The sequence below is a fragment of the Periplaneta americana genome, chromosome 8, assembly GCF_040183065.1.
Source record: "Periplaneta americana isolate PAMFEO1 chromosome 8, P.americana_PAMFEO1_priV1, whole genome shotgun sequence".
Lineage (NCBI taxonomy): Eukaryota > Metazoa > Arthropoda > Insecta > Blattodea > Blattidae > Periplaneta > Periplaneta americana.
In genome coordinates, this window is record NC_091124.1 from 31,957,068 (window position 1) to 31,972,149 (window position 15,082).

The 15,082-nt window shown below is 35.5% G+C and overlaps 1 protein-coding gene across 1 annotated transcript in view; it reads right to left on the minus strand.

Moving 5' to 3' along the window:
- Positions 1 to 934: 934 nt before the first annotated feature.
- Positions 935 to 15,082, minus strand: part of LOC138704630 (prolactin-releasing peptide receptor) — a 751,251-nt gene continuing 737,103 nt past the window's right edge. Inside the window, exons 6-7 of the mRNA XM_069832712.1 lie at positions 9,553 to 9,687; positions 935 to 1,703 (exon numbers count right to left, since the gene is read on the minus strand). Of these exons, the coding sequence (XP_069688813.1) occupies positions 1,475 to 1,703; positions 9,553 to 9,687 (364 nt within the window). The 3' untranslated portion in view covers positions 935 to 1,474. The remainder of the gene's footprint in view (positions 1,704 to 9,552; positions 9,688 to 15,082) is intronic.

Consider the following 15,082-nt stretch of genomic DNA (forward strand, 5'->3'; position numbering starts at 1 on the left):
GAAAGAGAAAGGAGAGAAAAAAGAGAAAAAGAAAGAAAGAGAGAGTAAGAAAGGAGGAAAGAAAGGAGAGAAAGAAAAAGAAAGAGAGAAAGGAAAGAAAATAGAAAGAATAAAAGGAGGAAAGAAAGAGAGAGAGAAAAAAGAGAAAAAGGAAGAAAGAGAAAAGAAAGAATGGAAAGGGAAAGAAAGAAAGAGAGAGAGAAAGAAAGAAAAAAGAAAGAATAAAAGAGGAAAAAAAGAAAAAAGAAATAGAGAAAGAAAGAAAAAAAAAGAATAAAAGGAGGAAAGAAAGGAGAGAAAAAAGAGAAAAGAAAGAAAGAGAAAAGAAAGACTAAAAGTGGAAATAAATAAATAAATAAATAAATAACCAAGAGAGAAAGAGTGAAAAAAGAAAGAATAAAAGGAGGAAAGAAAGAAAGAGAGAGAGAAAAAAAGAGAAAAGAAAGAAAGAGAAAAGAAAGAAAGAGAAAAGAAAGAATAAAAAGGGAAAGAAATAAAGAAATAAAGAAAAAAGAAAGAGAGAAAGAAAGAAAAAAGAAAGAATAAAAGGAGGAAAGAAAGAGAGAGAGAGAAAAAAAGAGAAAAGAAAGACTAAAAGGGGAAATAAATAAATAAATAAAAAACCAAGAGAGAAAGAATGAAAAAAGAAAGAATAAAAGGAGGAACGAAAGAGAGAGAGAAAAAAGAGAAAAGAAAGAAAGAATAAAAGAGGAAAGAAAGAAAGAAATAAAGAAAAAAGAAAGAAAGGAAAAGAAAGAATAAAAGGAGAAAGAAAGAATGAAAGAAAGAAAAAAGAAAGAGAGAAAGGAAAAAAGACAGAATAAAAGGAGAAAGAAAGAGTGAGAGAAAAAATAGAAAAGAAATAGACAAAGAAAGAGTGAGAGAAAAAAGAGAAAAGAAAGAAAAAAAGAAAAAAGTAGGAATAAAAGGGGAAAGAAAGATATAAATAAAGAAAGAAAGCAAGAAAGAGTGAGAGAAAGAGAAGAAAGAGATAGAAAGAGAAAAGAGAGAAAGAAAGAGAAAAGGAAGAAGAGAGTAAGAAAGAAAGAGAAAAAGAAAGAAAAGAGTGAAAAAGATAGAGAAGAATGAAAGACAGAACGAAAGAAAGAAAGAAAGAAAGAAAGAAAGAAAGAACGAAAGAAAGAAATTATTACGTGAACTACATTACGCTTTTGCTTGTATTACTTCTCAGGAAGCCCATGACAGAGTTTCGTATCTGTTACTTTTGTTTACCTCCACTTTTCAGTAAGAGCGGCAGGAGAATAACTAACGTTCTAAGTTAATTTGCATGTCATATACTGGTACATGTTATTTACACAGATACAGTATTGGATTAAAAGCGGACTGCAGATTGCAAAGGACAGATTACAACGTGCAGGCCGATCATGTTCCGCCGCGTGGTGTCTCAGATGAGGGCCTCCAGTCTCACACGGCGACAAGGCGAGTGTTAATGCATGACGTCGTTGATGTGGCATCAGGAGGAGGTCAGGTCCTGGCGGTAGTGGTGCTTGGCCTCCAGGTTCACGTCCGCGATGCACAGCCCGTTGGCGCCTCCAACGCCGACGTCGTGTTCCGAGTACGCCATGTTGTGCACATGCGCAGGACGCTGCTGCTGCTGCTGCGCCTCCAGTGCCGCTTCGCAGCCACGACGTAACTTCCGGTTGCTGAACCGGAAGTATCCACGAAGGCGCTCCTTTGCGATCCTGTACAGAGAATGGGCCTATGGTCATGTAAAAGAGCATTTATTTATACAGGGTTATCATTAGACCGCGCAAGTTATTTTTTATTTGTTTTATTGGGTTATTTTACGACGCTGTATCAACATCTAGGTTATTTAGCGTCTGTATGATATGAAGGTGATAATGCCGGTGAAATGAGACCGGGGTCCAGCACCGAAAGTTACCCAACATTTGCTCGTATTGGGTTGAGGGAAAACCCCGGAAAAAACCTCAACCAGGTAACTTGCCCCGACCGGGATTCGAACCCGGGCCACCTGGTCTCGCGGCCAGAAGCGCTGACCGTTACTCCACAGGTGTGGACCGCGCAAGTTAATGCAACTGCATGTTTTTATTGATCAGACATATTGAGAAAGTAAAATTTGATCTTTGTAGATCATGGTTTTTTCGGTCGAACAAAGCCAACTTTATTTTGCATAAATGCATATTTTGATGGTTTTCCCTTTTAATTTTTTAACAATAACAATTTATTTATTTACATTAAAAAAGAGACAATAAGAAACTATTATATACACAAAACAAAAATAGAAATTAAGGAGGAAATGCTCGTGGTCGAGAGTAAACTGTCCTGTAGATAATCAGAAAGAAGAAGACAAAATAAATAAATTAATATAAGCAATAAAATAGTAAAGATTACAAAACGTTTTTGTTTTATCTGAAAACAGATACAGTTTCATAGAAATTCTAGTCCTACTTAAACTGGTACACAGCTAACAAACAAAAAATTATTTCATAATATATAAGCTATAGCATGAAATGCTTTAGGTATCGAGATATGGGAACATTGCTTGAAGGTCGTAATGGGTACCTGCAATAGTCGTCAAGGAGCATTGGCGCTACACGCTAGTCAAGCAATCCGTGTGAGAGACACACCTTGGAACAATAGGGAAGTCATATCCAGGGAGATGGATTGGATGTAAAGGACCTAGTCCATGGCCGGCGCTTTCGCCCGACCGACACCCTATGACTTTTGGACATATCTTGTCGTAAGTTGCACTTATAATCATTTTAAAGTTATTTTTAAACATTCTCTCCACCAAATAGGCTTAAAAACTTAAGTTACTATCATAGAAACGGCGAATCTGTGTTCTTTTTCTCGATGGAAATTGATCTTCAACTGTTTTAGCTAGGTTTTGAAATAATGAAATAGATACGAAAGTCATTAACTATTGTAATTAAGGTATGAAACAATTGAATACTAAGAATAAAGTTTTGGAAAGTAGTGATGAGTGTTCCAATGGTCATAATTCGTTGTCAACTCTTATTGTACCATCTTCTGACCTATATAAATTTCACCAGTAATTTGTTAAATCTCTTCCTTCCAATTGTGTTGCTCGTTATTATAATGAGTAAGAAGCTTATTTCTTTTCATTTTGAAGTTCTTCAGAGACTTGTACGTATTAATTAATATGCTTTTCACGTATTTTTATATCTGTAGTTAGTAATACATAGAACATTTCTTCTTTTATTATTTTTTTTAACTCTTTTGTTTTCCCTTGTTATTTTTTCTTCTGACTTCTATTTTGTTCCGGTTTGTTTTGTTATTATTTTTAATCTCAATAGTCAACTCATATCTACAGAATTTTTAGAAATATAATTAATTACTTACTTACAAATGGCTTTTAGAGAACTCGGAGGTTCATTGCCGCCCTCAAAAAAGCCCGCCATCGGTTCTCATCCTGAACAAGATTAATAGAGTCTCTATCATCATATCCCACCTCCCTCAAATCCATTCAATATTATTCTCCCACCTACTTATCCGTCTCCTCAAAGATCTTTTTCCCTCACGTCTTCCAACTAACACTCTACTTGCATTTCTGGATTCGCCCATAAGTGCTGCATGCCTTACCAATTTCAAACGTCTGGATTTAATGTTCCTAAGGACCTTACTAATAGACGGTAATTATACACTGTACTTAAAGGGTGTAAATTATATGTTTTTATTGAAGTGTTGTATCAGTGAAGAAGTATGTCGTGTCAGTGAAGTGTACTGTGTAAGTGAAACGTGTTCCTGTCAGTGAAGCTTTATAGTTTATAGTGGCAGTGCAAAGAATTTGAACAGTGAAATGTTTTTGAAGTGTTAGTGAAATCAGGATAGAATCAGTGAAATGTGTCGTAGTTCCAGTGCAGTGAGTGAGTTGACAGCGAAATGAGTGTAATGTTGAAAGGTACTTGTGCAGATATGAACATATACTCGTGGGTTTTAGTTCGATCTTAGTTTTAAGATACAAATTAGAATATTTCAAATGTTATTTTAAGTGATCATTTCATTTAATTTAGTATATTCCCTGTTATTGTTGTTGTTGTTATTATTGTTATTATTATTATTAGTATTATCATTAATTGTATTTTTAATTAATAAGTTTATTATTGTCATTATTGAGTGTAATTAGTTACCACTGCCACCTGGTATATACCCATTGCAGTGTGAATAAATACATACATACACATACATACAATTATGTCAGGTGAAGAAAACACTGCGTGCAGTTCTGTGTTGTGTAACTTTCTCCATTCTTCTGTAACTTCAGATCTATACAAACAGTGTTCTTCCTCTAACACAAATCGTCAAGTGAGATATACTGTCTGATAATAATAGAACCTCAATCAGATATACAAGGTGTTTCCGGACTAATGTTACAAACTTTCAGGGATGATGGGGAAGGGCACATGTATCAATTTGAGACACGGAACCCTGGTCCGGAAATGACCGAGTCGAAAGTTACAAGCAAAAATAGTTCTGTGGAAATGAAATAATTTTATTCCTCTGTACACCTTATTTATGTGTATTTATATGTACATCTTACATATTGTATTCATCTGACGTTGTTTACGTTGTCTACTTACAGTATTCCATTCAGTGTGCTGTCTGAGGGATGGGGACAGGAAACTACATTAAAGCAATGCAGATAGCGTAATGTGTAACGGACATGGTCGGTCCTGATATGCACGTCTGTAGACAGCAGTGTTTGTGTACAAGTTGCAGTGTCCAGTCGATCAGTCATAGTGAAATGGAGGAGTACACGTCAGCGGACTAAGCAGACCTGATTTTCGAATACGGATGAGCCAATGGGAACAGTAGACAAGCTCACAGATTGTATCGGGGCAAGTACCCACGTAGGAGACATTCGGCACATACCATTTTTTCATGGTTGTTCCAAAGGTTAAGGGAAGGAGGGCACGTGGTGCCAAATTACAATTCCATTTACACACAACTATTTTTGCTTGTTACTTTCGACTCAGTCATTTCTGGACCAGGTTCCTTATCTCGAATTGATACATATGGCTTTCGCCATCATCCCTGAAAGTTTGTAACACCAGCCCGAAAACGCCCTGTAGGCTTTTAATTAATTCTATGAAGTTCTTTAATCCATAACTTGTATACTTGCAGAATCAAGATGAAAGTCTTGCAAGAAAGTCGAAGGAGTGGCAATATGGCAGACTTGCTTACGTAACGGAACTAGGTAAGTTTGAATTATGTTTGCTGTGTCCACATCCATCATCATCTGCTCTATATCGTCACAGATGAGTCCGTCATAGACCACCACGCCCACGCTGGGAGAAGAAACCGATACCAACTCCGCATTTCAATTAGGAGATGATTCCGTTAAGAAATCGATGTCTGCATGCAGCTTGTGTGGCATTCAAGTCACACAACTCTTCTACCCTCTTCGAATACGATGAGAGAAAACTTCTTTCCTTGCATATTAAATTGCATTAGAAAAAGGAAAAATGTCTGACGGTCATAAAATCTTAATCTTAAAATACTGGATAGACTAAGAGTAGATCGATTAATATTGAGAAAATGGTACTTACGATGATAATAATAACAACAATGACTAATTATATTAATATTATAATCCTATAATAATATCAAGAGACTCCTAATTTACTTATTTACTTACGACTTTCAAGAAACCGGAAGTTCATTGCCGCCCTCACATAAGCCCGCCATCGGTCCCTATCCTAAGCAAGATTAATCCAGTCTCTATCATCATATCCCACCTCCCTCAAATCCATTTTAAATATTATCCTCCCATCTACGTCTCGGCCTCCTCAAAGATCTTTTTCTCTCCGGTCTTCCAATTAAAATTCTATCTGCATTTCTGAATTCTCCCATACGTGCTACTTGCCCTGCCCATCTCAAACGTCTGGATTTAATGTTTTTTTTTTTAAACTTGGTTATTTAACGACGCTGTATCAACTACGAGGTTATTTAGCGTCGATGGGATTGACGATAGAAAGATGTTATTTGGCGAGATGTGGCCGAGAATTCGCCATAGATTACCTGACATTTGCCTTATGGTTGGGGAAAATCTCGGGAAAAACCCAACCAGGTAATCAATCCAAGCAGGAGTCGAACCCACGCCCGAAGCAACTTCGGGTCCACAGGCAAGCGTCTAGCCGACTGAGCTACGCCGGTGGCCCTAACCGTTACATAACACCGATGGACGTGAAAACAAGTTGTCCATTTGTTGAATGTGACTATGCCGAGAGTTCAAAGTGGGCCTACGTTCGAAGAGCAATTGTTTATATAAAATACCTCAGTGAAAACAGAGGCTTTGGATAGAAGAATAAATAAATTGGATAGGAAATGTTGTAGTATCGCCATTCTTTCGATGTATAGGGTTGCAAAAAAATAGTAAACGGTAAAAAAAAAAAAAAAACGGAAGCGTTGGCGCCGAGTGCTAACGGAGAAAACTCAGATGAAATTGGAAATCGATCTACCGATCTCACATCCTGTGAGCTGTAACAGCAGGGAAATTTAAAGAACAAAATATGTTGCAAGTGCAATCCTCAAACTTTAGAGGAACTGAGAGAGATATAGACGTTAGAGAATTGCCTCGTGCAAATTTCAGTGGCGGTTCTCAATTGATGCGTTTGAATCACCGGGTCATATATTTTTTTAATATAGGCTTATGTTTTTCAAAGTTAAGGTATTCATTTTCAATTGGTTATTTTACGACTCTTTACCGACTGCTCTGGTTATCTAGCGTCTGAGTGAGATGAAGGTGATAATGATAACGAAATGAGTCCAGGGTTCAGCACCGAAAGTTACCCAGCATTTGCTCTTAATGAGTTGAGGGAAAAGCATGGAAAAAACCTTAAAGGAGTAACTTGTCCCAATCAGGATTTGAACCCGCTCATTTCACGGTCAGATTTGAAGAGTCCACTGCAAGAATGATGGATGTCACTTTCTTGTCGAAAATGAACCAAGACTGTCAATGCATAGCTCAAGACTTATAGAATGTACATAGAGAGTTATCGAGGAAACTAAGCAACGTTATCAGGTTGACATTTCAAATAGGTTTGCTGTTTTAGCAACTTCCGACGAAGGTGAGAAAGAGTTAGATGTTAATAGCGTGTGGGACAATATCCGAGATAATATCAAAATTGCAGCTGAGCAGAGCATATATTATCATGAAACTAAGAAAAAGAAACCGTGGTTTGATGAAGATTGTTCCATTGCAGTAGATAGAAGGAAACAGGCAAAATTGAAATTCTTACAGGATACAATTGAGGGGAATAGAGATAATTATTTCAATGAAAGACGGGAAGCAACTCGTACACTTAGGAATAAAAAGAGAGATTACTTGAAGGAAAAACTGAATGAGGTAGAAATAAATAGTAAGAATAAAAACATTCGAGATTTATATAAGGGTAATAAGGAATTACTTGAAGGAAAAACTGAATGAGATAGAAATAAATAGTAAGAATAAAAACATTCGAGATTTATATAAGGGTAATAAGGAATTTAAAAATGGATATCAGGCAAGGGTAAACGTGATCAAGGATGAGAATGGTGACTTGCTTGCAGACTCTCATTCAATCCTGAACAGATGGAAAAACTATTTTGGGCAACTATTAAATGTACGTAGGCCAAGTAGAAATGATCGGAACGAAATTCAAATACAAACTGCTGAGACATTTATACCGGAACCCACACTTTCTGAAGTCGAAATTGCGATAGAAAATCTGAAAAAGTACAAGTCTCCAGGTATCGATCAAATTCCAGAAAAATTAATACAAGAGGGTGGAAGCGTATTATCTAGCAAAATTTATAAACTTGTGCTTGCAATTTTGGAAGAGGAAATTGTACCAGAACAATGGAAGGAGTCCATAATCGTACCTATTTTTAAGAAGGGGGACAAGACTAACTGTAGTAACTTTCGAGGAATATCACTTTTGTTGACGTCGTACAAAATTTTGTCGAATATCCTTTTGAGAAGATTAACTTCATATGTAGATGAAATTATTGGGGATCATCAGTGTGGTTTCAGGCGTAATAGATCGACTATTGATCAGATTTTCTGTATTCGACAGATATTGGAGAAAAAATGGGAGTATAAGGGTACAGTACATCAGTTATTCATAGATTTCAAAAAGGCGTATGACTCGGTTAAGAGAGAAGTTTTATATAATATTCTTATTGAATTTGGTATTCCCAAGAAACTAGTTCGATTAATTAAAATGTGTCTTAGTGAAACTTACAGCAGAGTCAGTATAGGTCAGTTTCTATCTGATGCTTTTCCAATTCACTGCGGGCTAAAGCAGGGAGATGCACTATCACCTTTACTTTTTAACTTCGCTCTAGAATATGCTATTAGGAAAGTTCAGGATAACAGAGAGGGTTTGGAATTGAACGCATTACATCAGCTTCTTGTCTATGCGGATGACGTGAATATGTCAGGAGAAAACGCAGAAATTCTACTTGAAGCAAGTAAAGAGATAGGGTTGGAAGTAAATCCCGAAAAGACTACGTATATGATTATGTCTCGTGATCAGAATATTGTACGAAATGGAACTATAAAAGTTGGAGATTTATCCTTCGAAGAGGTGGAAAAATTCAAATATCTTGGAGCAACAGTAACAAATATAAATGACACTCGGGAGGAAATTAAACGCAGAATAAATATGGGAAATGCCTGTTATTATTCGGCTGAGAAGCTTTTGTCATCTAGTCTGCTGTGAAAAAACCTGAAAGTTAGAATTTATAAAACAGTTATATTACCGGTTGTTCTGTATGGTTGTGAAACTTGGACTCTCACTTTGAGAGAGGAACAGAGGTTGAGGGTTTTTGAGAATAAGGTTCTTAAGAAAATATTTGGGGCTAAAAGGGATGACGCTAGAGGAGAATGGAGAAAGTTAAACAACGCAGAGCTGCACGCATTGTATACTTCACCTGACATAATTAGGGACATTAAATCCAGACGTTTGAGATGGGCAGGGCATGTAGCACGTATGGGCGAATCCAGAAATGCATATAGTGTGTTAGTTGGGAGGCCAGAGGGAAACGACCTTTGGGGAGGCCGAGACGTAGGTGGGAAGATAATATTAAAATGGATTCGAGGGAGGTGGGATATGATGATAGAGAATGGATTAATCTTGCTCAGGATAAGGACGATGGCGGGCTTATGTGAGGGCGGCAATGAACCTCCGGATTCCTTAAAAGTAAGTAAGTAAGTAAGTAAATATTATTTTTACATTTGTGTTTATTGTATTTGTATCTGCAATTTTACTACTATTTCTTATTTCCTTCTTCTCTCTGTACAGTATTTGTTTCTTGTAGGCCTATATGGCTATTTGTATTCTGGTGGTGTGGTAGAGAAGGCCTGATGACCTTAACTCCGCCAGAATAAATAAACAAACAAACAAACAGGCAGATAAATAAATAAATAAATAAATAAATAAATAAATAATTAAATAAATAAATAAGTAAATACGTAAATAAATAATTAAATAAATACATAAGTAAATAAATAAATAAATAAATAAGTAAATAAATATCTTGGGATGTTAGTGTGGTTTCACTGACCTGCTCATCCTCCAAGACGCAAACAGGCATGGCGTGGTGCATGTGGGCAGGAAAGCGATCCAGACGAAGAGGGTGAAGGTGATGTCGAAGTGACCGCTGTTGTCATAGGTCTCCGTGAGGGCGAGCTTAGCCACCCTGCAACAACCACAAACACCACACACATAAAGTATTATTTTATTATTATGTTTACTGTTATTACTATTATTATTGTATTTTTAGGTTATTTTACGACGCTTAATCAACATCTTAGGATATTTAGCGTCTCAATGAGATGAAGGTGATAATGCCGGTGAAATGAGTCCGAGGTCCAGCACCGAAAGTTACCCAGCATTTGCTCATATTGGGTTAATGGAAAATCCCGGAAAAACCTCAACCAGATGACTTGCCCCGACCGGGAATCGAACCCGGGCCACCTGGTTTCGCGGCCAGATGCACTAACCGTTACTCCACAGGATTATTATATTATATGAGCTGCTGCCAAGGAGTCAAAAGGAGAATAGCAACGGCAAAGGAAGTCACATAATGTGGTATATTTACCAGATAAAAACAGAATATATTGTGCCCAATTCACTTGGCTTGTTTACAATTCCACAAACCACACCACAGGCCGATGACATAATACTACAAATTAAATTGTTTCCTGGTTTTAGAGGAATCTGTACTTCCATATCTTACAAAGTTAAATACCTCAATTTTGGACGCAGTTTTCTCAGAAGTCATAAAAGATTTAAAAAAAATAGAGCATATTATATAATATACCTTTATGTATATACAACCGGTTAAATAAATTTAAAATTCCACTGAGAAGTTGGAGGAAAAAGATAATTGACAACGTATTTTTAATTAAGAATGAATACAAATTATTATTATTCTTTATTTTTGCTGAAGATAGAAATAAACTTAATAAAAAAATTAAGTGAAATGCCATCACATTGATATTGTATATTAATTTCAGCCTTCTGAGTATACAATAATTTCTGAGACAAGTGTACCAATGTAACAAAAAATAAGTGCAGAAGAATGGTATCAAAGTTTCCATATCTTGCCATGTGTTTTGGTGTACTTTCCTCAGAAGTGATAAAAGATACAAATGTAGAAAAAATAGGACAAATGTAACATACTGTTATGTATACAACCAGTTAAATAAATTTAAAATTCCTCTGAAGTGTTGGCAAGAAAAAAATTTTCATTGATAACATTTTTTGCATTAAGAATTACTACAATATTTTTGCTTAAGACAGGGCTATAAGCTGACAATTGGAAGAAATAAAACCATATTATCATTTGACACATATTAAACTACCGAAAAACGATAAAAAAACAAAATATCATTTTTTGTCAAAATTCGGTGTACAGTCTCCTCTTAATACCAACAGACGAAAGTGACGATTTTACCCCCCCTCCCCCATAGCTACCAAATGTTGCCATAGAACTACAAGCAAGCACTGTTGACACATTTTCTCGTGTTTTCTATTTGTGGAATAAATTAAAATATGCTTTTTTTTCATGACTATTACACTTTTACTACGTCACACTACTTTTGACCAATAAAACGGTACGAAAGGACGTCTTTCAACCAATCATGGCTGCTTATCGCACAATTTTATCGCGTCCCTAGCATTTGTTTAATTTTATCGCGTCCCTAGCATTTGTTTATTTTTATCACTACCCTAGCATTTGTTTCTTTGTTTGCCAACATTTAAAATTACACTGGTCTGGAAGTCAAAAAACAGAAAATTACAAACCACTCCAGTCGATGCACAGCACTTTCAAATATGACTCGAATTGACATTCAAGAACAAGAATTAATAAAGATCACTTGTCATATATGAAGAGCACCATTCGGAAATCCTGAATAAGTTGAGGGATACACCATGTACATCAACGAGTTAACTTCTTTTACGCACACGTCCAATATAACATCAATTGAACCATCAACCACTAAAACGTTCAAATTTGAAAATTGTACTTTCAATAATTGTTTCTTTTAAAATTATTCATGTTTATTTTTTATTTCATCATCGTTAATTAAAACGTTTCTTGTTTATTTCATCATCCCTAATTAAAACTTTTCTAACACTCGTTTATATTATTTAGGTTATGTTTGTTATACCTTCTGCTATATGATATTATGAATAGTCACGTATCAGAAATTGTTTAATACTAAGATTTATTGAAAATCATCTGCCAAGTGACGTTGATTACTGGGATCCGGATGATTGAAGTCGAATGCAAATGTTTTAATAAAAATGAAACTGAATCAACAAAGCCTTCTTGACTAGTAACAGTCCACAGAGTTCAGTGAAGATTCCATAGTTGGCACAACATAATCATAAAATATCATCGTAAAACACTATTGCCATCTATCGTAATGTTGAGATGGTACAATGATACATTTGAAGACAGTTGTATTTTCGTAAGCCAATTAATATTTTATTGTATTGGAGTACTTCGTTACTTCTAATCTTTATATACTTTCTTCTAATCGTGTAATAGTCAATTAAATCCCACTCGAGTTTTGATTTTCTCTAGATAAATCTGCTCGTGTTCCACTCGCAGATTTATCGATAAGATCGAAACCTCTAGTGAGATTACTGTTGATAATATTTTTTTTTTGGTAATAAATTCCCTTTGACCGTAATCCCGTAAAAATTAGGGGAAATCGGTAATAATTACGGGAAATCTGTTAACAGATATAAAACGTTTTGAAGAATAAATCTGGTTCTAGTATTATTTTACTCACGATTACAAAAAGTCTGGAATATAAAAAGTAACATGAAAGCGTTCAACATTTTACTATTAGTATTAAACTAAATTTAACGTTAAGTAATGGAGATGTATAAAGCTGTAACATAATATCCCTAGGGAACTGTCTCAAGTTCGCCGGGATGGCCTGGAACAATAAACCCAAACAACGCAACACATTTATTTTATTTTATGTCTGTACTTAGCACTGCTCCCTCGGACAGGTTACTTCTAGAAGCACAGTCGTAAATTTTGTGCACTGGGATGAAATTAACCTAGCCATCTGAGGAAGCTAGATCGTAGGTTAGGAATGACTTGTGTCCAGTTATATGATTAGCTTTTCTCTCGCTCTGAGGTTCGTCTAAAAGTCTCTTTATGTGTCACCATGGAGATACATTCCTGTACACTGCCTACGTTGTTTTTACATGATCCGAAAAGTGGATGTTTTGTGAAGTAATTTGAGTATGTTTCAAAAGTTGTCACATAACTAGGAAGAGGAAGACTATCTTGAATAGAACAAATTATCTATAGCCTACAAACCTTTCTTTGATCGGTTATGCACTATACAGTGATCGCCAAAAGCTGTGTCGTGACACATGCCCCTGTCTCCACTCAAGCGTAACCATGACATCATACCCCCACCCTCTGTTTATAGCGATCACTTCGATGTAATTAAAGACATTTATCAGCAGCGGACGTACGCATGTAATGTTACAAGTGTGTAGGATAATATGTTTCGATGTCTTTTCCAAAACAGATAATAAGTAAAAACTTAATTTTAAGGAGCATGGAAGGAAAAGTATTTTGTGCAAGATCGTGCGTATTTGCTTGGTTTCCGCACAAAACCAATCCGCGGAAAGTCTAAAATTCCACATTCAGTATTCCCAACCTAACACACATAACAATTTCCCTCTTCTTACCGCTTAAGCGCGACATTCATTTTACTGCTTTAGGCTTCTAACATATTATTTTTAGAGACGTTCAATATAGTAATAATTATAAATTGGAAACTTACCACTGCAATTTCACCTAAATTGCACTGTTAATTATTGTTTTTAAATATTTGCAAAAATTAAGTAAACTCTACAACTCCACTAAAGTTACTGCATTCGTGATGCAAGTAACATTAAGGAAGCAGTGAAAAAAATCAACAAGATTCCAGATGCCGATGTTATTACTGCAATATGTTATATAAATAATATTGTTAAAATATTAAAATGAAAAATAAATCATTACATAACCTTACCGTTTGTTTTAAGTTCGCATGTATAGACTGGGGGGGGGGGAAAGACAGCCGTATATCACAGCCTGCTGGAGTATAGTAAACACAGAAAACATTTTAAAGCAACAATGTTGAAGATAGATATTTTTGTTTTGCAAATTTGCCGTCATTGAACAGAAACCAAGATGGAGATTTCATTGCAAAAGCTCAACTACGTTTCGCTTTTTCAAACTTTTCCTCGAACATGAAAACTTCAACATTCCGCTCTTGTAACGCATATTACTATATTTTGTGCAGATGGAAAAAATATGAGATACTTAATTTGTTGTAAAATTTTAAATGAAGTATAAAACAACAAGGCACGTTGTCATTATTTTTCTTGTTATGAAGACTACCACGACCTTACCTGTAACTTGAATAATAAACGAACAATAAAAAGTAACGGCTTCTATGTCTTAATCGGGGTAAAATACTTCGACGTATGTATGTAGCGTAATTTGTATATTTCATTAATAAATAAACAATAAAAAGTATTGGTTTCTAAGTTTTAATCGGTGTAAAATACTTCCACGTTTTTTTTCTACGTATGAGTGTAATTTGAATATTTCATTAATAAATAAACAATAAAAAATATCGGTTTCTATGTCTTAATCGGAGTAAAATACTTCAACGTTTTTTTAAGTATGTAGTGTAATTTACAACTTCGTGACCAGCCTGGTACGTTTTTCTAATTTCAAATTAGGGGAGAGTCGGGTAACATCGGACATCGGGTAGTATCGGACAGTGTGTTTCTTTCATCTACCACCATATAGTAGTACCTAAATGACATGGTTACGATTCTCTATGCGACATCACAGAAACGTAACCATGTCAGTCAGGTACTATCATCGTGTGGTAGATGAAAGGAACTCACTGTCCGATATTACCCGATGCCCGATACTACCCGACTCTCCCCTACTGCTGATGTAAAGTACACGCTATTTCTATGTTAAATAAGAAAATAAATTTATGTTATTTTATTAATAATACGAAAATAATTAATAGGAGGATAAAAAATTAACATGGAAAAAAGAGTATATAGTTAATAAGTAGAAGAATGTTATATTGCTTTCGTTTTTTTGGTCACAGTCCGTTTCTGCACTGTTATTCACTGCATTACCTGAGGAGATACCCACTCCACCCCTCTCCCTGCGATAGTGGTGTGCGGGTTGCATTTCTATTACGTCACAATTTCGTGGTGTTTGGCAACCACTACACTATAAGGTACATTCATTATTGTAAATGTTGGAATTTACTTTACCGTTTTACAACTTACGTATAAATAGATATACAATGTTTCATAATGTAAGGTACTAATATTTATGTACAATTGACGAATAAACATTCAAATATACAGCGTGTCCCATTAGTGCCCTCCATTTCAAGTTATACTGCGGTAGGCCTACAGACCTACATGCATGTCTCACACATCATATTAGATGAATTTTAAAATTACACGTTTTACTGGAAAACCACCTAAAACACAGGAAAAATAGTAATTTACCTTTTGTTGCTCTTTACTAA